The sequence below is a fragment of the Notolepis coatsorum genome, assembly GCF_963971535.1.
Source record: "Notolepis coatsorum genome assembly, chromosome: 13".
Lineage (NCBI taxonomy): Eukaryota > Metazoa > Chordata > Actinopteri > Aulopiformes > Paralepididae > Notolepis > Notolepis coatsorum.
Genome location: NC_140177.1, coordinates 27127818 through 27150391, shown reverse-complemented (window position 1 = coordinate 27150391; position 22574 = coordinate 27127818). Strand labels below are relative to the sequence as shown.

The 22574-nt window shown below is 43.3% G+C and overlaps 1 protein-coding gene across 1 annotated transcript in view; it reads right to left on the bottom strand.

Annotated features, from left to right (window-relative positions):
• Positions 1–238: 238 nt before the first annotated feature.
• The window catches only part of st6galnac3 (ST6 (alpha-N-acetyl-neuraminyl-2,3-beta-galactosyl-1,3)-N-acetylgalactosaminide alpha-2,6-sialyltransferase 3), a 221384-nt gene continuing 199048 nt past the window's right edge, over positions 239–22574 (bottom strand). The window contains exons 4-5 of the mRNA XM_084328132.1: positions 13009–13116; positions 239–444 (exon numbers count right to left, since the gene is read on the bottom strand). Coding sequence (XP_084184258.1) covers positions 255–444; positions 13009–13116 — 298 coding nt within the window. The 3' untranslated portion in view covers positions 239–254. The remainder of the gene's footprint in view (positions 445–13008; positions 13117–22574) is intronic.

The following is a 22574-nucleotide window of genomic DNA, read 5'->3' as shown; positions in this document are numbered from 1 at the left end:
ATCGTCAAATCAGGAACTTCCTGGAATGGCGCTGTGCGGGGTGTGTACTTCCTATACAATATCCAATCAGGACGGGACTGAGACTAGCAAGCCTCAGTCTATTAATGGACGGATATGGATTGGGGTAAGTTGCGGAACTATGGGTTTTTAATCTGCGTGCGTTCAGGCGGCCTGGGGGAGACGGGCTTCGTGTCGGCGCCTCGTCTCCCGGTGACGGCGCAACGTCAATTCCGGCCGGGGCAGTCCGGCCGGGGTCACGACAGCTGCCAGGAGGGGTTGAAGAACTTGATGGCGTGCGTCTTGGCCCACTTGGCGAACACGGCCTTCTCTGTGACGAACCGGTGGCCGCCGTAGGGGGCGCTCTCGTGCAGGAGGTACTCCGCGCACTCGTCCCGGCTGCGTGCCTCGTAGTAGTGGTAGGGCACCTTCTTAAAACCCTCCGTCCTGATCAAGAGAGAGAGAGAAGGAGAGTTGGAGAGAGAGAGAGAGATAGAGGTAGGGAGGGAGAGAGAGATGGTGATAGGTAAGTTGGACTCAAACTCACTGTGTTGTATCAGCTTGATGTAGGTGTTCACAATAGACACAATCGATAACTGTTTGTTCAAGCTTGATGAATGAACTGTTTACTTGAATTCATGGCAGATCCAGTGGTATTTCAGGGGAAAGGTTCTGCTATAATTGCGCGGCAGAGGGAGATATTTCTGAGTATCCTAAAGGCTTCCACTTTATTCTTCTGGTCTCTTCAGGGTCTCTTCTGGGAAAACGATATGACACGACTAGGCTGGGGCCATAACAACTAGCTAAACACCACTACGAGTTCTATGATTTCTAGATTCTAGAGATTCCCACTTTTTTGTATTTGTATTTGTATTTATTGGTTTAAAATACAGAGACAGTGCATATTAAGGAACATTTGACTGTAAATATGCCAGTTTAGCCAAGTTGGCTAATTTTCAACTGTAGTCTCTGGGGCAGGTGACATGAGCACAACAATAATTAAAACATAGTACAATAATTAAAACACAGTAGGAATCAATATAGGTTACAATACACTAAAATACATACAAATAAATACATTAAAATACAACCCCTCAGTTAAAAAACATAGTACAATAATTAAAACACAGTAGGAATCAGTATAGGTTACAATACACTAAAATACATACATTAAAATACAACCCCTCAGTTAAAATGGTCGCACACTTGACCATCTCTCAACCATGATTTTAAGTTAGTTTTAAATGAGATGTAACTTTGATACTCCCTGAGCCGTGTTGGCAGACTGTTCCAGGTGTGGGCTGCTCTCACGGAAAAGGCTGTCTGACTAAAAGCAGACCTCCTGTTTGGGACTACACATTCCCCTCTGACTACAGACCTGGTATATCTATCAGCAGATGCTTTCTGTTTTATGAAAGTACAGAGGGGGGGAGGAGCCAAGCCATGTAGGATTTTATAGGTAAGGCAGGCATCTTTGAATTTGACAAGATTGTCCCAGCTCAGTAGGTTCTGGTTTGCTATGCTATAACAATGGTGGTGGCTGTTTGTTTTCCTGTCCAGAACTTTCACAGCCTGATGGTAAACTACCTGTACAGATCGTAATGTTGTACAGGAGGCTTGTGTCCAGCTAGTCAGACAGTATGTTAAGTGTGACATAATAATGGCATTAAAATACAGTGCTGCTGCTTTTGTTGACAGAGAGTTTCTGATGTGACGGAAGTTTGATAAGTGAAACTTTGCATTGTTTACTACCGATTTGATTTGTTTTTTAAATGTAAGATTTTTACTGGTACATAGGTTCATATCTAATAGTCTTTAGATGACTAAATATAGATGAATACTCATGAAATTTGATATATATATTCTAAAATAAGTATAATTTCACTTCATCTACCTGTCGACATGAAATTCCCAAACGCTGACGGTAAAAAAAGCCTGGATGTCGCGCAAAATGGGGCGTGGCCCAATTTGGTCCCAGACAATAAGAGTGACTGAGATTGGTCTACGTTCCGTTAGTGTAGCGGTGTAGTGGTGTAGTAGCATAGTAGTGTAGTAGTGTAGCAGTGTAGTTGTGTAGCGGTGATGTAGTGTAGCGGTGTAGTAGGGTAGTGGTATAGTAGTGTAGCGGTGATGTAGTGTAGCGGCGTAGTAGTGTAGCGGTGATGTAGTGTAGCGGTGATGTAGTGTAGCGGTGTAGTAGTGTAGCGGTGTAGTAGTGTAGCGGTGATGTAGTGTAGCGTTGTAGTAATGTAGCGGCGTAGTAGTAGTGTAGCGGTGTAGTGGTGTAGCAGTGTAGCGGTGTAGTAGTGTAGCGGTGATGTAGTGTAGCGGTGATGTAGTGTAGCGGTGTAGTAGTGTAGCGGTGTAGTAGTAGTGTAGCGGTGTAGTGGTGTAGCAGTGTAGTAGTGTAGCGGTGTAGTAGTGTAGCGGTATAGTAGAGCAGTGGTTCCCAAAGTCGGGGTCGCGACCCAAAGGTGGGCCGCGAGCAGCCACGGATGGGCCGCGAGATGATTTTTTTTAAAAACAAAAAAAAATAAAAAAAAACATTTTTTTTAATTTTATTTTTTTTATTTTTTTATTTAATTTTTTTTGTCAGGTCACTGAACTTAGAAGCAGGCCAGGACAGTGTTTCTAGTTGTATTCAAAAATTCTATTCTATTGTATTCTAAAATGTGACTATATGGTTTTATATTAACTTAATAAATAAACAAAAACGAAAAATCTATTTATTTCAACGAACATTTCAAACTAAATAACAGATTATGCACATAAAACGCTGAAAACAACCGAAGCAACAATAGTATTTTAATGAGGCTATTATTATTATCATTATTATTTTGGAACAAGTTAGCCCTCTCATAAATAGCACATATAAATGAATAACTAACTTGAACTAACTTAATAGGATTGAAGTGATATTTGGCTTAAAAAATCGGTCGCCTGGCAAAAAAAAAAAAAAAAAGCCAGACGATGTGCATTGGGCCGCGGCTCTCTGACGCCTTATTTTCTGGGCCCCGGCCTGAAAAGTTTGGGAACCCCTGTAGTAGAGTAACGGTGTAGTAGTGTAGCGGTGTAGTAGTGTAGCAGTGATGTAGTGTAGCAGTGTAGTAGGCTAAAGACTCACAATTTGTAAGTCGCTTTGGATAATAGTGTTAGCTAAATGGCTAAATGACTAAATGTAAATAAATGACAAACTATAGGCTACATAGCGGCTGGGTGGCGCAGCGGTCTAAGCGCTCATCACCAACACGTGAGACACCGGTATCGAATCCGGCTGTCAGCGTTGCCTCCGGCTTGGGCCGGCCGTCATACTGACTCAATTGGCAGAGTCAGCGGGAGGGGAGTCGATGGGTGGTAATCTGGTCGTTGTAAACAGCGACTCCTACAGGTCGGTCAGGGCGCCTGCACAGCAAGGACAGGAGATGTCGAGGGTAGTGTGAGCCTCCCAGACGTTACACCTCGCCAATGAGAGTCCGTGCTGGCAGGTGAAAAGAAGTGGCTGGCTGACTCCGCATTTATCGGAGGGGACATGCGATAGATTCTTCAACCCTCCCTACGACTGACCAGTGGGGGGGACATGCGAGCAACGATCAAGACAGGGGAGGGGGGAATTGGCACGACTAAATTGGGATGGGAGAAAAACAGAAAAAGAAGGAGAAAAAGTGGATAAACTATAGGCTACATAATGTTAATTAATATTAAACAAATCGATTGTGCTTTGAATAGAATTTAGGGGTAAAATCCCAACTCGTAGGTTTATTTTTGGTCATTAACAGAAGTGAAAGGAAATTTGGGAAATTCTTCTAAATGTGCGTCTCTGGCTTGATGCCTTCTGACTTTTACTACTGTAGATTTTCTTTTATAAATACTGTATTGAAATATAAAAATACCCTGATTATAAGACGACAAGCCTTTTTCAAGAAAATATTTGTATAAAGTAAAAAAGTATATCTGACCAGAATGTAGACTACCAGTAATACTACATTTACATTATATTTAGTCATTTAGCTGACGCTTTTATCCAAAGCAAAGCAAAGTTCTAACAAGTCAGCAGGAAGGGTACAACTCTGGCAGCTGTTTGATTGAACAGTGTTGAATTTGAGTGCTACAATCTTGAGTGCACATTAATATAGACATATTAGCCTAGTATATAGGCAAGGACAAAAGTAGCAAAGTGCATGATAGTAAAATACAGTACGAAGGTTAGTATTTATATATTATACATTTTTTTTTTTATTATATTGATTGAAGAAGTGTGTTTTAGTCAAGGGCGGAAAATTCAATACTAACACATTGATTAAAACAAGGTAGATACAGCATCTATTTACATATTTTAAATCAAATGTTTACACCAGTAAATTCAATTATACTGTAGCCTGGTATGCCTATTTTAGCATAATTTAGCAAAATAGAACATACGCTACGGTACGTCTGTGTATTGTGGAGTAAGAGTTTAGGGATTCCAGGTAGGCATGAAGATCCTATACTTGACTATTGTTGCCCCCCCCCCCTCTCTAGTTATATCAGTGTGTGTCGGTGTGGTTGCAGGTTATATGTACTCAGACAAATGGCGATGATGGATCTTAAAGAGGCTGAGCAGTTTGGAAAATAGGTTTCTACTGCTTGCTTGATTGATTGCTTGATTGATTGATTGATTGATTGATTGATTGATTGATTGAAAATGTTTTTTTTTTTTTTTTTTTTTTACTTCATTTTTTAGCGTTTATCGCTTTTCTGGTCAAGCATGACCGGCAGATGCAGGGTGAATACTGTGATACTGCTGATGTAAGCATAAACCAATTTCAGGCGAGTCTCTCACCGGCCTGTACCTGGGTCCGCCTAGACCAGGCCTGCCCCGGTCTTGGTCCTTTGCTTGTTTCTAACGACTAACAGCTTTACAAGGAGGATTGCTTTGTGTAACGTATTCATCAGGACAAACGACCAGACCAGGAGAGACTACCACCTAGACATCATTATGCCCATTCGGCGTGTCTGTGGTGAAGGCCGTCGTCTGGCTGTCAGTTTGATGCATGGCCCCTGTAGCAGCCAGGCAGCTACCGGAGCACCTATCCTCCGCTCACCGGCTCCAGTCAGTGTGGCACGACGGCACCGTGCGTCTGCGTTAGCTAACTAATTCAATTCTGCCTCCTCTGCGGCACCTGTTGAATCTCAATTACCACACGACCGGCAAGTCCCGCCCTCCCTTGTTACTGTTGCTATGGTCCCCCAAGCTTTCTCACACGCTCCACTAAAACAACGAAATGTCAACTGAACAACCCATACCTGCTGATGATTCTCTCGCAAGGATTCCTGACAATATCGCTGTATGTTATTTGCCAAATGCCGCTACTTTATCTAAGAGAGTTCTACAGAAAGGCCTGAACTATTTTACACAAGGATATATCCATGACATTCGGATTTCGGATGGAGCAGATGACAACATAAAAGTTGATGCTAAGTGTTGGCGATCTATGCGGAAGACACAAACTCACAAACTACACATTAATTTCACCGCAAATCCGCCCCTCAATTAATCGCCACGGGGGGCATAATCCCACGGGACAATGCATTGGGAACTTGTGTCCCACGACGAGACCTACACCCGTGAATATTATTGCGCGGATCAGAATACCGGCGTGCGCATGGGAGCTCGTGCAAATTCAGTGAGATTTTTCCACGTCGCGCAAAACGTTTTTCCAAACGCCAAAACAAAGCACCCGCTGCCCACCTTCCTCGACGCAACAAAAAATTGGCCCGTGTGTAACTCCTGTTGTCTCTCACAATTACCTGCATACAATCCTTCTATATATCTACTTATACACCTGCATAACATATACAGTAACTCTGTATGGTAGCTGTACAATAATGCTGTTTGCCTTTTGCATTTAGCATTTTGCATTTTGTACATTTTTGTTTTGCATATTGTATATTTTGTATAGTGTTTGGTCTTTATTCTTTTACTTTTTACTGTATGAAGCACAATTTCAGGAGGGTCATAAAAAAACAAGGATTTCACTATAATGTACCTTATATGTGACAAATAAAACAAAACATGAACCGTATATATGGTATATATATATGTATTCTTTATTCTGTCTGTACATACCTGCATGTAATCCTTTTTACATATCTGTAGATACTATATCTATATCTGGACATATCCCTTACCTACTCTTACTAGTTATGCTGCTGGGCAGTATGATTTATTAGTGTCTTTATACCTGTATCACTGTACACATTAATACTACAACTCTGTACATACATGTGATTAGCACTATACTCAGTAGTACTAATTTATATATTTCATACCCAGTTTAATCTCCTGTACATTGTATTACTATTGCACTCTGGTTGGATGCCAAACTTCTTTTCTTGGTACAGTACTTGTGCTGTATGATGACAATAGGCTACATTTCAATCTAATCTAATCTAATGTCGTCTCTCGCAGGAAGACAAAGAGTGAGAGAGAGAGAGAGAGAAAGAGACAACAGCGCCCAGTGCCACGTGAATGATGGTGTACATGGAGGCATTCTTTTTAACTGCGGCAGGAACGCGGCACTGATTAAAAGAAGGATTCTCACGGCACGGGATGGTGCTGGGATTCTGGGGGTTGATTTGTGAGGGAGACGAGGAGAGGATTACGGAGGAGACATGGTGAGGATGAACGACCTGCCCGGAGCAACGACATCTTGTTGGTCATCCACAGGCTCCCAGCCCAGGCACTGATCACACACAGGCTCCCAGCCCAGGCACTGATCACACACAGGCTCCCAGCCCAGGCACTGATCATCCACAGGCTCCCAGCCCAGGCACTGATCACACACAGGCTCCCAGCCCAGGCACTGATCACACACAGGCTCCCAGCCCAGGTACTGATCACACACAGGCTCCCAGCCCAGGCACTGATCACACACAGGCTCCCAGCCCAGGCACTGATCAAACACAGGCTCCCAGCCCAGGCACTGATCACACACAGGCTCCCAGCCCAGGCACTGATCATCCACAGGCTCCCAGCCCAGGCACTGATCACACACAGGCTCCCAGCCCAGGCACTGATCATCCACAGGCTCCCAGCCCAGGCACTGATCACACACAGGCTCCCAGCCCAGGCACTGATCACACACAGGCTCCCAGCCCAGGCACTGATCACACACAGGCTCCCAGCCCAGGCACTGATCACACACAGGCTCCCAGCCCAGGCACTGATCACACACAGGCTCCCAGCCCAGGCACTGATCACACACAGGCTCCCAGCCCAGGCACTGATCAAGGGCCTAGGTTTGCTTTCAACATTGGAGGGTCACTTTAATCAGGGGGGGGGGGGGGGGTCTGGTGGTCCTCCCCTTGGACATATTGAGCGTCAAACACTTCATTTCCGGCATTCTGATGTATCTCTATGAGAGGCACGTCTGCAAGGTTGAGATTGGGGGGACAGGGGCAATAGAGCTCAGAAGGTAGAGCAGTCGTCTGGTAATCCGGAGGTTCTCGGTTAGATTCCCGCTCCTCCCAGGGAGCATGTCGAAGTGTCGTTGAGCAAGACACTTAACCCCCTAACTGCTCCCGATGAGCAGGTTGGCACCTCGCAGGGTTGCCTCCGCCGCCCGTCAGTGTGTGTTGTAATTGTACAATTGGATAAAAACGCTATATAAATGCACCATTTACCATTTTATGGTATGGTCCTGTAGGAGTGTCTGAAATTGTTGGTTAATATATAGTTACAGGCAAGAAGGATATATAAATGTTTTGACCCTCTTATTTCTAACCTCTTTTGGGGAGGGGGTTGCCTTTCATAATATGGACTGCTATTAGCTATCTTTTTTGAGGGGGACAAATCTACCTCGACTTGTCTCCTGCAACCCCCCATAAATCTACACCTATGATCAACGCCTGAGAGGATAATTATTGTTAGTAGCTTTAATCAGTAGGCTTATTTTCTACCAAATAATCAATACTGTGTACTTGTTCCACCACTTCCTCCTACAGTGACACACACCACTGCACTGCCTACACACACTAAATCAAGCAGTGCATTTAGAATGTTTCTCTCACGGTTTTATCTATTGCTGATGAAACAATACTGGGAAGAGGGCTTTTGTGTACTCCGTTTACCTGGAATGGACTTAAACTCCAGGCTTTTCTTACTTTGCAGTTTTAAAACCCTAACCTGACCTTTTAATGACCAATATGGGAGTGTACAAAATAATGCTTCTCTGCTTAATTCATATTGGTTACTGTACACGCTGCATTAATGTTATGTTTGATGCTTAGTCTAACCTGACCTTCCCTCTTAACCCCCCCCCCCCCTTTTTTTATCTTTCTATTTTTGTCCTTTGTCTATGTTCATTTACTGTCCTGTATGGTTGTTCTTGACTTTAAGTGTGTTGTTGTTTTATGTCAGGTGTTGCTCGAAAAAAGAGCTCTTTGAGCTCAAGCTTCTTACCTGGTGAAATAAAGGTTAAATAAATAAAAACTGGTTGTATGATGATTTGGAAATAGTTTACCCAGGTACAGTAAGATGGCTGCATTATTATCCCACTCCACCAACAGCAATGTCTTCTGTATGGCTTTATCTCTACGGCTACACAGCCCTCCTCTCTCCTCTTAAAAATAGCTTGCAGGTATTATCACTGTTAGCTTGTTAAATATGGCTAGAGCAGCCTCCGCGATGGGTTTTGATCAGACCTCGTGTTTTATCCTTCTGCACACACACAGAGCTGATTTGCGTTTGAGGTGAATGTCTCCAACAGTGACACGCACACACGCACGCACGCACGCACGCACGCACGCACGCACGCACACACGCACACACACACACACACAGTCATCCCACTCAGCACACACACACACAGAGCATTCTCTCTAAAAACAGCTGCGTTTTAATTTGGTGCAAGATCAGACGCCCCGGGCAACAGTAGATTCACATGATCTGTGACGTAGCCTGAAACTTGGAGAATGTTTGGCAACAGTCAAAGGACTACGATGCTCCGATCTAGCGCAACAGGTTTGCATCTAAAAGTGCCTGCCCTATCGTCACCTTCTTAAAATAATCCTCAAGTTTTGAGAAAAACTGAATAAACTGAACCAAATATAGAATATACAGTATGATATTTATTAATCATTTCACAACTGGGTAGGAACAGCATGATCTTTTCAATTAAGGATGTAGGCAATTTTACCAGAGGTGGCCAGCATCATGGAGAGATGACTTAGGCAAAAACATGATTTTTCTCAAAAAGTGACATAAGCCATTATGTTAGGATATGTACCGCTGGCCCCACCAGTCCAGCCAAAACCTTAGTCCTTTTCTCCCATCCCCCAATTTAGTCGCTTTATTCCCTCCTGGTCGTTGCGCTGCCCTACTGTCAGTCTGGGGAGGGAGTAGACTACCCTACTGTCGGTCTGAGGAGGGTGTAGACTACCACACGCCTCATCCGATACATGTGGAGTCGCCAGCCGCTTCTTTTCACCTGACAGCGAGGAGTTTCACTGGGAGAGCACAATGTGAGCGGAGGTTCACGCCATCTCCCCCCAGACCCCCTCCCCGCTGAACAGGCGCCCTGACCGACCAGTAGGAGTCGCTGTCGCAATGACTGGGACTCATACCCCCACCGGCTTCACACCCGCGAACACTGCCAACTGTGTTTGTAGGGACGACTGACAGCCAAAAACTTTAAGGAGAGGAGAATTCGGGTGCTGCAGTCCTGCTACCCGCTGCGTCACTGAGAGCCTGCCAACCTGAGTCCAACCTTGGATTGGATTGGATTGAACCTGCTGTGTATTCATCGCAGGGGGACCATAATGTTTTTTCACAGCACAGGGAGCCCAGTATGGATTTCCACATAGAAATTCAGCAATTAAATTCAAACTGCGGCATTGAAAATATATTTTAGACATATATATATATATATATTATATATATCTAATATATCTCGTATATATATATGTTTAAAATATATTTTCAATGCCACAGTTTGAATTTCTCACAGGTCCCCCTGCGATGAATACACAGCAGGTTGGACTCAGGTTGGCAGGCTCTCAGTGACGCAGCGGGTAGCAGGACTGCAGCACCCGAATTCTCCTCTCCTTAAAGTTTTTGGCTGTCAGTCGTCCCTATATATATAATATATCTATATAATGGGGCGGACGGTTTTTACAGAAGGGAATGATTGGCTGTGTCAGTGAATGTGAAGCTGGAGATGAAGTTCTGCAGAATGGGCTGTATGTCTCACCTCAGTCGAACAGGGTTAGACAGCGGACAGGGTTGGAGGAACCACTCTTAACATTGTGGTTAGTTACCTTATAATTATAAAGTTATATTGCATTAATTACTTACAATGAATTACTCTCAAGGTGATGTAGTTTGTGACACTAACAGTACTATAGCCCAACTACATCTAAACTACGGTACATTGCAGAACAAAAATAGCATCTGGAATATAGGTAGAATAAAGGTAGGCTAAGGCTACCTGGAGCAACAGCTTTAAAGTCCCCATGAAATGGCTAGTGGAACGCTATTCGCTTCAGCATATTTACACCTTTCCTGTAAAAACAGAAAGGTTGATTGGCATTTACAGTAGCCAATAGCCTTGAATGTGTGTTTAGTTAGCAAGCTAACGTTGAACAGTGGTTTCGTTAATGAGGCAGAGTGCTAGCTTAGTTAAAATGTCCTGTAAATGTTATTCTAGAAAGCATTTCATTGGACGCAAAATTGGTATACGCCCCTGTGTGCAGGATGACTCATCAAAACCCTTTTATCATTTTCCAGGAAATGGCCAACTCCAAAATACCATTAAGAATACCTACAAAACAACATTTTTGTCATTGTCATCTGTTGGGACAGATACTGGCATATTGTGACATTCAGCGCAAGACATAATCTGATAAAAGAACATCTATATCAATATTTTTTTGTATCTGTCTTGGACTATGTTGATGTCATTTATAGAGAGGCACAACAAACACTGGTATTTGTAAATTTTTAAGGCCCTTACTGGTAAGGTACATCACTATTGGAATGGAATTATGGAACATATGGAACCCATTCTAATGACTGGCTGGTCCTTAAGTTTGGGTAACAGGGTAATCTGCATTTCATTATGATGCCCTCTAGCTCATGGAATGAACTCCCAGCAGTCCTTAAAGCTTGAGATTCTCCCCTCTGTTGCAGTGTTATAATTGATTTGTTATCCTTGCTTTTCGCCTCGTCTTGTTGTTTTATTGTCATGATTTTATATGCTGTGTGATTTTATATTCTTTTTTCTTCTTCTTTTTTTGCTAATTTCTGTACGTACACTCGACGTGACTGTAAATGAGGGAAACCTCAGTTGCCTTTTGAGTTTAAATAAAGGTTTGAAAATAAATGAAATTCAAATGTCATGGGGCCTTTAAGTAGAGGCGGAATAAGGTTGGGGTTTGAAGTGGATTGATAGCATGGGTAAGATTCTTCAGACACTTCTCCCAAATACATTCTATTGCAGCCTGATATGCAGCAGCAGGCTGAAGCTTGCTTGCTCAATACTGGATCAATTGAAAAGACTTTGGTCCCTATGTCTCCAAATGACAATAGGGTCTATAAGTAAGAAAAATAGGGTCTAAGTAAAAAGAGTTATCCTTTATGGAGAGGACAGGAAGCATTTCTAGGGGAAATACTAAAACTTAAAGGAACACGCCAACATTATGGGAAATGAGCTCGCTGTCTTCTCCAGAGTCAGACAAGAAGATTTCCTCAGTAGAAAGCTATCAGTACAAATGAATGGAAACGGATACGGACCGCTAGCCTAGTTAAGACTCCGGGAGAGGTCTTTTTTTGGCCAACAGCTAGGCAGCTGGTCCTTATCGGCTTCCATTCATTTGTGCTAAGCTAGGCTACTGGGGAGCATGTCTATGTTCCCCGGGTCCTATGTTCCCCGGGTTCTATGTTCCCCGCTTTGATTGATTGATTGATTGATTGCTAATTTTAGACCACCAGCCCTGATTCCAAACTCTAACCATAACCAGTTCGAAAGAGGGCCTAAGCTTAACCGTTCGAAACAAGGCGGACATTAATAATTAATAAAATAATAAAAATTTATAAAATGTTTAATCTATTAATCAATCAAAGCGGGGAACATAGAACCCGGGGAACATAGGACCCGGGGAACATAGGGATGATCCCGGCTACTGTACTGTAGCTTGCAGCCGGTATCCATCTTCTCTCCGTCCGACTGCAGCAGAGTGTAGTTAAGCTAGTAACTGAACTACACGCTGCGAACTACTCCCCAACAAGGCTAACTAATCCCCAACACGGCTAACTACTCCCCAACACGGCTTAGGCCTACTACTCCCTAACATGGCTAACTACTCCCTAACATGGCTAACTACTCCCCAACATGGCTAACTACTCCCCAACACGGCTAACTACTCCCCAACACAGCTAACTACTCCCTAACATGGCTAACTACTCTCCAACACGGCTAACTACTCCCCAACACTGCTAACTACTCCCCAACATGGCTAACTACTCCCCAACACGGCTAACTACTCCCCAACATGGCTAACTACTCCCCAACATGGCTTAGGCCTACTACTCCCTAACACGGCTAACTACTCCCCAACCCGGCTAACTACTCCCCAACATGGCTAACTACTCCCCAACATGGCTAACTACTCCCCAACCCGGCTAACTACTCCCCAACATGGCTAATTACTCCCCAACATCGCTAACTACTCCCCAACACGGCTAACTACTCCCCAACATGGCTAACTACTCCCCAACACGGCTAACTACTCCCCAACCCGGCTAACTACTCCCCAACACGGCTAACTACTCCCCAACATGGCTTACTACTCTGCTAACTACTCCCCAACATGGCTTACTACTCCCCAACATGGCTTACTACTCGGCTAACTACTCCCCAACATGGCTTACTACTCGGCTAACTACTCCCCAACACGGCTAACTACTCCCCAACATGGCTTACTACTCGGCTAACTACTCCCCAACGTGGCTAACTACTCCCCAACACGGCTTACTTGCAGTAGGTGTTGTTGATCATGCCGTAGACGTGGATCTCCTTGCACATGTCCATCGCCAGGATGAGCGTGAACCAGCCAGTACTGAGGTAGGAGCCGGACTGGATTCTGTGAATCAGAATCAGAATCAGAATCAGAAAGGTCTTTAGTAGTTTACACATACAAGGAATTTGATTTGTTAATTTGGTGCGACATTAACGGACAGACAATTACGGTGGAATAAAATGAAAGGTAGAATAAGATAAAATGGAATATAAACTAAATTAAAGTAGAAGAACAACAGAATATAATATAATTATAAAATAAAATAGGCTGTACAGGACTGTATAATTGTGCACGATGTGGTCGAATATAATACACGAATTGCACTACATATACACTACCTTATACCAATACTGTGAACAGACAGACACGAGTTATAGCCTGTAGCAGGGTATCATTGGCATCTGCATAAATTAGGTAGAACAATTAATGGTGCAAAGCACTTGAGTGTTGCAAAGGTCATTGAGAAAACCATGTTTTATAATGAGAGAAGCATAAACATATACTGTATACACACACACCACACACACATACACAAGTAGCTGCATACATATGCATAGGCATATGTTCAGACTCTAGGCATTGTACGGTTGCATGCCTGCTCTCCTCCCATCAATAAACTGCTTTATTTGTGTAGGCCAGAATTCGTTACAAGTATAATATTACATCATAATTTTATGTAATGAACAAATCTATCCTTGGAGTAGCAATGTTGACATATTCAGATTGCAAAGAGTGTTTAATCAATTATTTATTGATTTTGTGGTTTATAGTGAACTGGCCCTTGATTGCACAATTTGCACAAATATATTCACAAAAGTATTCTGGGAAAAAGCGGCCTAATACAAAGATTTATTAGTTCAAGTTTAACAACACAGATAGAACAGAGGCAGGGAAACTTAAAATAAATGGATTAAAATGGGGGATAGTTTGCGATCGTTTATATGAAAAGAGGGATGCAAAATTATCTTATCATCTTACGCTCTCAGTCTTAGTGTCCACTATGTTTGGGACAGGAGGGATGCAAAATGATCTTCTCATCTTATACTCTCAGTCTCAGTGTCTACTATGTTCGGGACAGGAGCCAGAGAAGCCCAGAGTGGACATCTGCTGCTACAGTATGAACCATGTGACAGACAAGTTTTCCTATTAAAGATGCTGCTCTGAGCACATCTGTTGTAGAGATTGGAATCTGAAGGACTGTCAACAAGTTCAAGTTTCTTTAATAGTTGTCATACAGAAGTACAGAATACTTTTATACAAAATGCTTCTTACTGTTACGCTCCAGAGACTGTGCTAGACAAGATAGTATGAAATAAAATATGATAGCATGTAAAATAGAAGTAAAAAAAAAAGTCACAGTGTTTAGTATAGACATATGTACAATGTTCGATGCAGAATAGAAGTAACTGAGTTACCATACAATATACAATATACTATGCAATGTACTAATACAATACTATATAGTGCAGAGCAGAAATGGGATGAGGTACAATTTAGGTACAATTTACAGTAAGGTGTACGAGTTGTAGTGCAAATCCTTTACCAATAAATATAAAGTGTAAAGTGTGTTTAGGTGATCTAAAGTGTGGAGAGTGGGTGCTGCAGTGTGTTGTTTGTTTAAAGGATAACTCCACTATTTTGGGAAATTAGCTTATTTAACATCTTCCCTGGAGTTAGACAAGAAGATGCATACCTTTTTTGTCTCTGTGCGTGCATTTTAGCTTTGGGAATAGATGCTCCGTTAGCATAGCTTAGCTTCATCACTGGAAGTGGGGGAGGACAGTAGCCTTACAGTGCCTTACAGTGTATTGCAAGGTCTGACATTGACCAAACTTGATATGCATGACCTTGGTGGGCTCTAGGTCAACTCCTGAAAAGGGGGTCAATGTCAGACTTTGCAATCAAAAGTTAGGGGGCTAATAACCCTTGCCATAATTTCAGTGCGCCCCTAACTTTTGATTGCAAGGTCTGACATTGACCCCCTTTTCAGGAGTTGACCTAGAGCCCACCAAGGTCATGCATATCAAGTTTGGTCAATGTCAGACCTTGCAATACACTGTAAGGCACTGTAAGGCTACTGTCCTCCCCCACTTCCAGTGATGAAGCTAAGCTATGCTAACGGAGCATCTATTCCCAAAGCTAAAATGCATGCACAGAGACAAAAAAGGTATGCATCTTCTTGTCTAACTCCAGGGAAGATGTTAAATAAGCTAATTTCCCAAAATAGTGGAGTTATCCTTTAAGTGAGTGTGTGCGTGTGGGTGTGTGTGCTGTGTGCATTTGATGGTTGTTGCATAGTGTTTATTGTTCGTTGAGCAGCCTGATGGCCTGGGGATAGAAGCTTCTTCTGAGTCTTTCTGTGCTCGCCTTAAGACTCCGGTATCGCTTGCCTGACCGCAGCAGTTCAAAGAGGCAGTTGTTCGGGTGGCTGGAGTCCTTGATGATTCTCTTAGCCTTACCCCTGCACCGCTTGTTGTAAATGTTCTGGAGGGTGGGAAGCCCCCCTCCAATTGTGCGTTCGGCTGAACGTGTCACTCTTTGTAGTCTGCTACGGTCTTGTGCAGTGCTATTCCCAAACCAGGAGGTGATGTTGCCAGTACAAGCTAACACCACAGTCAAAGGGTACCTCCTTGTACCATAGGAACACTCAACCCAACAGGACCTGATTGAAGACAAGACACAAGATACAATAAGATATTCCTTTATTGATCCCCTTCGGGAAATCTGGGCATCATAGCATAATGGCGGAGGGGGGGTACAGCTATGGGCAAGGTAATAGTAGAAAGACATACAGTACATATAGGCTATAAGAGTAGATCTGAATATAAAAAATAGGAGGAAATAAATAAACAGTGTAAACAATATAATTAACTCTGAATATAAAGCCATCCCTTTTGTGAACCTTTTGTGCATAAACATTCAGATGAATTGGCTGTTGACTGCATGTATGTATGTTGAGTGCACTCTGTATGACAAAATATGACAATAATGCTGTATATAATATACAGTGTATACAGCATTATTGTACATGTTATCATTCTTATCATATATATATATGTATCCACATCTGTCTGTACATACCTGCATATAATCCTTTTTACATATCTGTAGATACCATATCTATATCTGTACATATCCCTTACCTACTCTTACTAGTTACACTGCTGGCCAGTATGACTTACTACCATAGTGTCTTTATACCTGTATCACTGTACATATTAATACTACAACTCTGTATATTTACAGGGTTAACCGTCTGTAGTGTGGTAGTGAAAGGGTTAACCTTCTGTAGTGTGGTAGTGAAAAGGTTAACCCTCTGTACTGTGGTAGCGAAAGGGTTAACCATCTGTATTGTGGTAGTGAAAGGGTTAACATTATGTAGTGTGGTAGTGAAAGAGTTAACCTTGTGTAGTATGGTAGTGAAAGGGTTAACATTCTGTATGTATGGTAGTTAAAGGTTAACCTTCTGTAGTGTGGTAGTGAAAGGATTAACCCTCTGTACTGTGATTGCGAAAGGGTTAACCTGCTGTACTGTGATTGCGAAAGGGTTAACCTGCTGTACTGTGGTAGTGTAAGGGTTAACCTTCTGTAGGGTGGTAGTGAAAGGGTTAACCTTCTGTAGTGTGGTAGTGAAAGTGTTAACCTTCTGTAGTGTGGTAGTGAAAGGGTTAACCATCTGTAGTGTGGTAGTGAAAGGGTTAACCTTCTGTAGTGTGGTAGTGAAAGGGTTTACCTGCTGTAGTGTGGTAGTGAAAGGGTTAACCTTCTGTAGTGTGGTAGTGAAAGGGTTAACCTTCTGTAGTGTGGTAGTGAAAGGGTTAACTTGCTGTAGTGTGGTAGTGAAAGGGTTAACCATCTGTAGTGTGGTAGTGAAAGGGTTAACCTTCTGTAGTGTGGTAGTGAAAGGGTTAAGGCAAATCCTTTCAGCATACAGAGGAAACAACACGGGAGGTGTGTGGAGACAGGGCCCTGTGCGCAGAGCCTCACCTGCGGGGTGGGGGGGCTCATGTTCGCCAACACACTCACAGGGGTCGTGCGGAGGTGAAATCACCCCCCAAAAAAGGTAATCTGTTGCACTAAGGGTGTGGAGCACAAAAGGGAAATGGCACATTATCACTGATAAACAGCAAGGCGGCTTGCAGCAGTCAGGCCTGTCAGCGCCTCACCACTCTGCATTATTCATTAGTGATTTGCCACTCTAGCAGCCAGAACTAGGCCTGGTGGGTGTGTGTGTCTGTCTCTCTCTCTCTCTCTCTCTCTCTCTCTCTCTCTCTCTCTCTCTCTCTCTCTCTCTCACACACACGCACATACACACATATATACAGTACATACGAATCGCATGCATGCATCGCATGCGTGCCGATTGATGACCTCTGAGCAGGTCCTAAATTATTATAATTATTTTTTACATACAGTGTGTACACAAACAAACAGACCCTTGTGCGCATGTGTGCATGTTATGAAGACACACACACACACATCTCATCCCTATATGTTGACTATTGAATGTCCCTCAGAGCAGAGCAGCTTGCTGGGATGAATAAGGGAGTGGGCTCCGCTGACCTGATGATGAATTACCTATCAAAGCACATGTCTGGAAGAGACGGTGTTGAGAGAGAGAGAGAGAGAGAGAGAGAGAGATTGACAGGTTTACAGTCAGGAGCATATTGTGTGTTTACGTTGGATTATCATAGCAGGACGCAGCCGTGCAGGGATGACGTCGTTACCGCAGGGCCAGTATGAATAAAAGATAGCTAAGGGATGAGCCTGGGCAGAAGGTCGGATGGCAAACGCAGCACTCCGAGCCGGAGGACGGTGTGAGGCTTCACCTGCGGTCGGTAACTTCCTCTAATAAGCCCCGCCCTCTTTTCTTGATCCTCCAATTACAACTTGTTGCTTTCCCTTGGAAAACAATGCATAACAGCAAATACAGTATAAAGTGCAGGAACATCTTATTATGTATTTGTTTTGACAGTGGATGTTTCAGGGGAGGTACTTCTGTTGAAGAGGGGGAACATTTTCTTTTCATCTGCTAAAAAATAAACAGTCTTTTGTATTATGACTGCTATATTATTATATTTCATTATTATTTTAATATGTCGCAAATTGAGAAAACCCTTTTCTCATTAACACTTTGATTGCCACTCACGGCTAATCTCGGGTTTACGATAGTTACGTTGAAAGCCACGTCACAGCTGTTCTCTGAATTTCTTTTATAAATTTTTTTTAGCGATCTGAAATCATATTGCATCACCCGAGCCTACCGTTGGAAATCCAGAGGCCGCCGGCGATCAGATGTGAAAAAAGCGCCCCCTATCGTCTCCCAGATGGTAAATCACCCTTTTGGAATGGACTCAATGAAAATGGATGGGGGAAAAAAATATTCCAGTCCACATTTTCCAGTCCACTGATGCAGCCGGAGTTACCAGAGTTCATTCTGGATCCTCTGAGCCGCGGCGAGCATGGGTTATATTGTACACACGTTGGATCAATATACTTATCGATTTTTTCGAATGGTGATCAGGAATTGGAATATACCATTTGGATACCATCTGATGTCAGGTAAGGAATCTATGTTATCAGTGTTAGGATAATCAGACTCGTTTTCGAGGAGATATAAGCTTTTTTGTGATATGTGCTCGAGCTGTTTCACTGTAAAATCCATGAGGAAATGAAAGCAGCTATTATCAGCGTGCGGCTCGAACGTGCGTGCGTGCACGTATACTATTGATCATCTAGCGTTTATTTGAAAACGATTCATAAATAGGCCGACAAATATCAACGTTCTGGAATATTCCAGTAAAAGGTTTTCTTCGAAACCGAGTGGTTTTCAAAATGCTATAAAAAGGAAATGAAGCGATAAAAACACAATCTGCTTTGCCAATGTTGACTGGAAAATGATTCTTTGATAAGCGATGGGCAGATTAGACACATAGCATAATTTAAAACATAGATTAGGCGATATTAACGTTACATGGGCCGTGGACCGTGGCATCAACGGGGTAAAAAGGAAAACACGGCGTGGCGCTCAAAGTGTTAAGAAGCAACAAATTAATTATATTGTTTACATATTTTTATATTCAGATAAAATTGTATTGCCTATATTTATGTCTTTCTACTAGTACCCAGCCAATACCTGTACCTCCCCTCCTCCCTCCCCCCTCCCCCATGCTACTATGATGGCCGAATTTCCCCAAGGGGATCAATACATTTATATCTTATCTTATCTTATGTTTCATGAAACATAAAACATGTCATGAGTAGCTGACAAAATACGATAATATCGTAACATTTCGCAATCCAGCCAAAAATCACCATTTGCACAGGAGTAGCCGCGTGAGAACAACCCCGGATCACCCGCCCTCTTGCGAGCCAGATCTACAGCAGCGTTAACCCAAAGGAACCACTATACTCAACTCAAAGACAGTGAACACGGGTGTCATGAGGCCCGAAATCAACCTGGCCCTGGATTCTCACTCAGACCATGGTTACACTGGTGTAAAACAGCAACGTTCTATTTTCGAATATTTACGTTTGCATGTCCAAGTTAAAAAGAAACACAGTTTTGGCAGGAAAACGCGGTTTTCTAGCGGCAACGCTCAAAATGTGTTTTCGTTTTGGAAACTCGCCGAAACTCCCCGACAATGGTGCCATGTAATTTGCGCAAGCCGGATACGGAGCCGTTCTGCCCAATGCCCATGCGCAGTAGAGACCCGCACGGTTATTTCCAGTGTTTACAGCAGAGCTGTCCCAAGTAGCTGCGGCTACCAACGTGTTGTCAAGTTATTGTTATAAGGAACCCAGTACTCCAAACTACAACAGTCTGCATTCCCTTAACAATTGTTTGTATTGAGCCGTATTGTATTGTACCCATTCTGCAATCTGTTAAATAAAGTTTTCATCCATTTCTACTAGCGTTAACGTTACTACGTTAATAGCCTCGATGCTAACTATATACATGGAGAATGCCATTCACATTAGCATGTAGCTAACAACATCGGAGATCTTTTTGTGAGACTAAACTATCCGCTCTTGGTGGTAAATTGTGTTGTGTTGGTTTTGTTTCATCAACAAATGAGAGGCAGAACACACAGTGAATGTATCCGTTTTGTTTATTGCACTTTTATTGCACTTTCTTTGCTGAAAAATAAATGCTACGTTGGCTAAATGGCTCACGCGAGGTATTTAAAGATGGTGGATTGTTGTTTTTTAGCAGGAAGTGTGGTGGCACATTCAACCTTTCTGATTGGTTGAAAATGGCCTTCATGTTTGAACTACATCGCCACCTACTGCTTTGGCATTGTACTACATGTATATACATCACTGTGCTCAGGAGGCAAAATGATGTCTAACTTGCCTGCCATTACGTAGCGTTCTGAAAAACGAAACTGAAACTGAAAACGAAACTGGCCCTAGTGTAACCGCAGCCTCAATTGTTGTGTCCCTTGCAGCGCAAGTCCTGTTGAAAAACGTGGAGGTTTTCCTCTTAGGTTTCTGTTCACACAAACCTCCTCCGTCCATTCCTCTTCCTCACACCATACCCTTTGTCTCACCTCACCTCTTGTCTTCCTCACCTCCTCGACCCAAACCAGCCTCTGCTATTCACCCCATCCCACAGCCCCCCCCCCCTTCCCACAGAGCTTAACTCATTCAGCGCCAGTCACGATGATAGTCGGGTTAACTCGCCATCGCTTGCGCGCCAATCACGAGTATAGTCGGGTTTTAATCGTTATTCCTTTTATTAGCGATATCCATTCATTTTCATCCATCCAGCCTGATGTTATCGTTGGGAATGGGTCTGAGCTCGCAAAAGGGCAAATACTGCCGCCTACGCCTTCCAGCGGGTATTGCACTCCACTGGGAATGGTGTAGTTTCTTTTCTGGGACGATCCGAGCCGTGCGGGCGGGGTTTAGGTGCTCAGGCGAGGTAGGCAGATACAACGATGCATTGGAACAGTAACCCCCCCCCGCCCGTCATTGTGAAACGTCGGTAATGTGGTACGGACCTCCACGAGCAGTATTTGGAATGTCGATCAGATAATTGGATTATTTCTTTTGCATTACATCAGATACAAGGTAAGAACACTATATATTAATTTGATTGTTGAGCTGATATTTATTTCTACCCCGATCGACGCTGTCTCTGTGTGTGTATGTGTGGCTGTGTGCCGTTGGTGGCAGCAGGGGGGGGGGGGGGTCGCCGGTCTAAACCACATTGCATGCTTGCACGAGGAAGGATAATAATGATGATCTAGCGTTGATTTCAGGAAGATTCGATAATCAGGCGAAAAAAAATTACAACGTGTTTAGTGTATTGTAAATTCATGCTATATTATGTTATTATGTTATTTGATACTATCTTGTCTAGCACAGTCTCTGGAGCGTAACAGTAAGAAGCATTTTGTATGAAAGTATTCTGTACTTCTGTATGACAACTATTAAAGAACTTGAACTTGAACTTGTATTCCACTAAAACGCTATTATCGAGTCTTTCTCTGGAATTACTCAGAAGCACCCAAACTATGCTCATATTCAAAAGGCTATAAAACGGAAATGTACCGATGAAAAAACAATCCGTTTTGTACATGTTGACTGGAAGCAACTCACTGATAATCGACGTGTGTATTAAACCCATAGCTATAATTTTAGATATATTTTAAGGACTCGCAAATCTCGCAGTCCCCCCATTGAATCTCGCGGATTAAGCTCCGGCGCAGAATGAGTTAAGATGCAAAGCTCACAGAACTGAGAACTCGTGAGCGGCTGGGTGGCGCAGCGGACAAGGCGCTCGTCACCAACGCAAGATACACTGGTATCGAATCCAGCTGTCAGCGTTGCTTCCGGCTTGGCTGGCCGTCATACTGGCTCGATTGGCAGAGTCAACGGGAGGGAAGCCGGTGGGTGGGTCTGGGTCGTTGTGGACAGCGACTCCTACAGTTCGGTCGGGGTGCCTGCACAGCGAGGGAAGGATCTAAGAGAGGTAGTGTGACCTTCCACACGTTACACTCTCTCAGTGAGAGTCCGTGCTGCCAGGTGAAAAGAAGTGGTGGGCTGGGTACACATGTGTCGGAGGAAGCATGTGATAGTCTCTGCCCTCCCAGACCGACGGTAGGGGGTAGAGTGCGCAACGACCAGGAAGGGGATTGGGAATTGGCATAACGACTAACATTGGGAGGGGAGAAAAACGGAAAAAGAAGGGGGGAAAAGATAATAAAAAATAAATAAAAACTGAGAACTCGTGGCTCGTGGCTGTCAGAGACAAGACCTCCTTCCAGACTCCTAACCTGAATTTGTATGTGACTAGCAATGGTAAAATAGTAAATGGACTGCATTTCTATAGAGCTTTTATCCAAAGCACTTTACAACTTATAAAATGGTAAATAGTGCATTTATATAGCGTTTTTATCAAAAGCGCTTTACAATTTTTGTTCCTCACATTCATCCATTCACCCACACATTCACATACCGATGGCAGAGGCAACCATGCAAGGTGCCAACCTGCACATCAGGAGCAGTTAGGG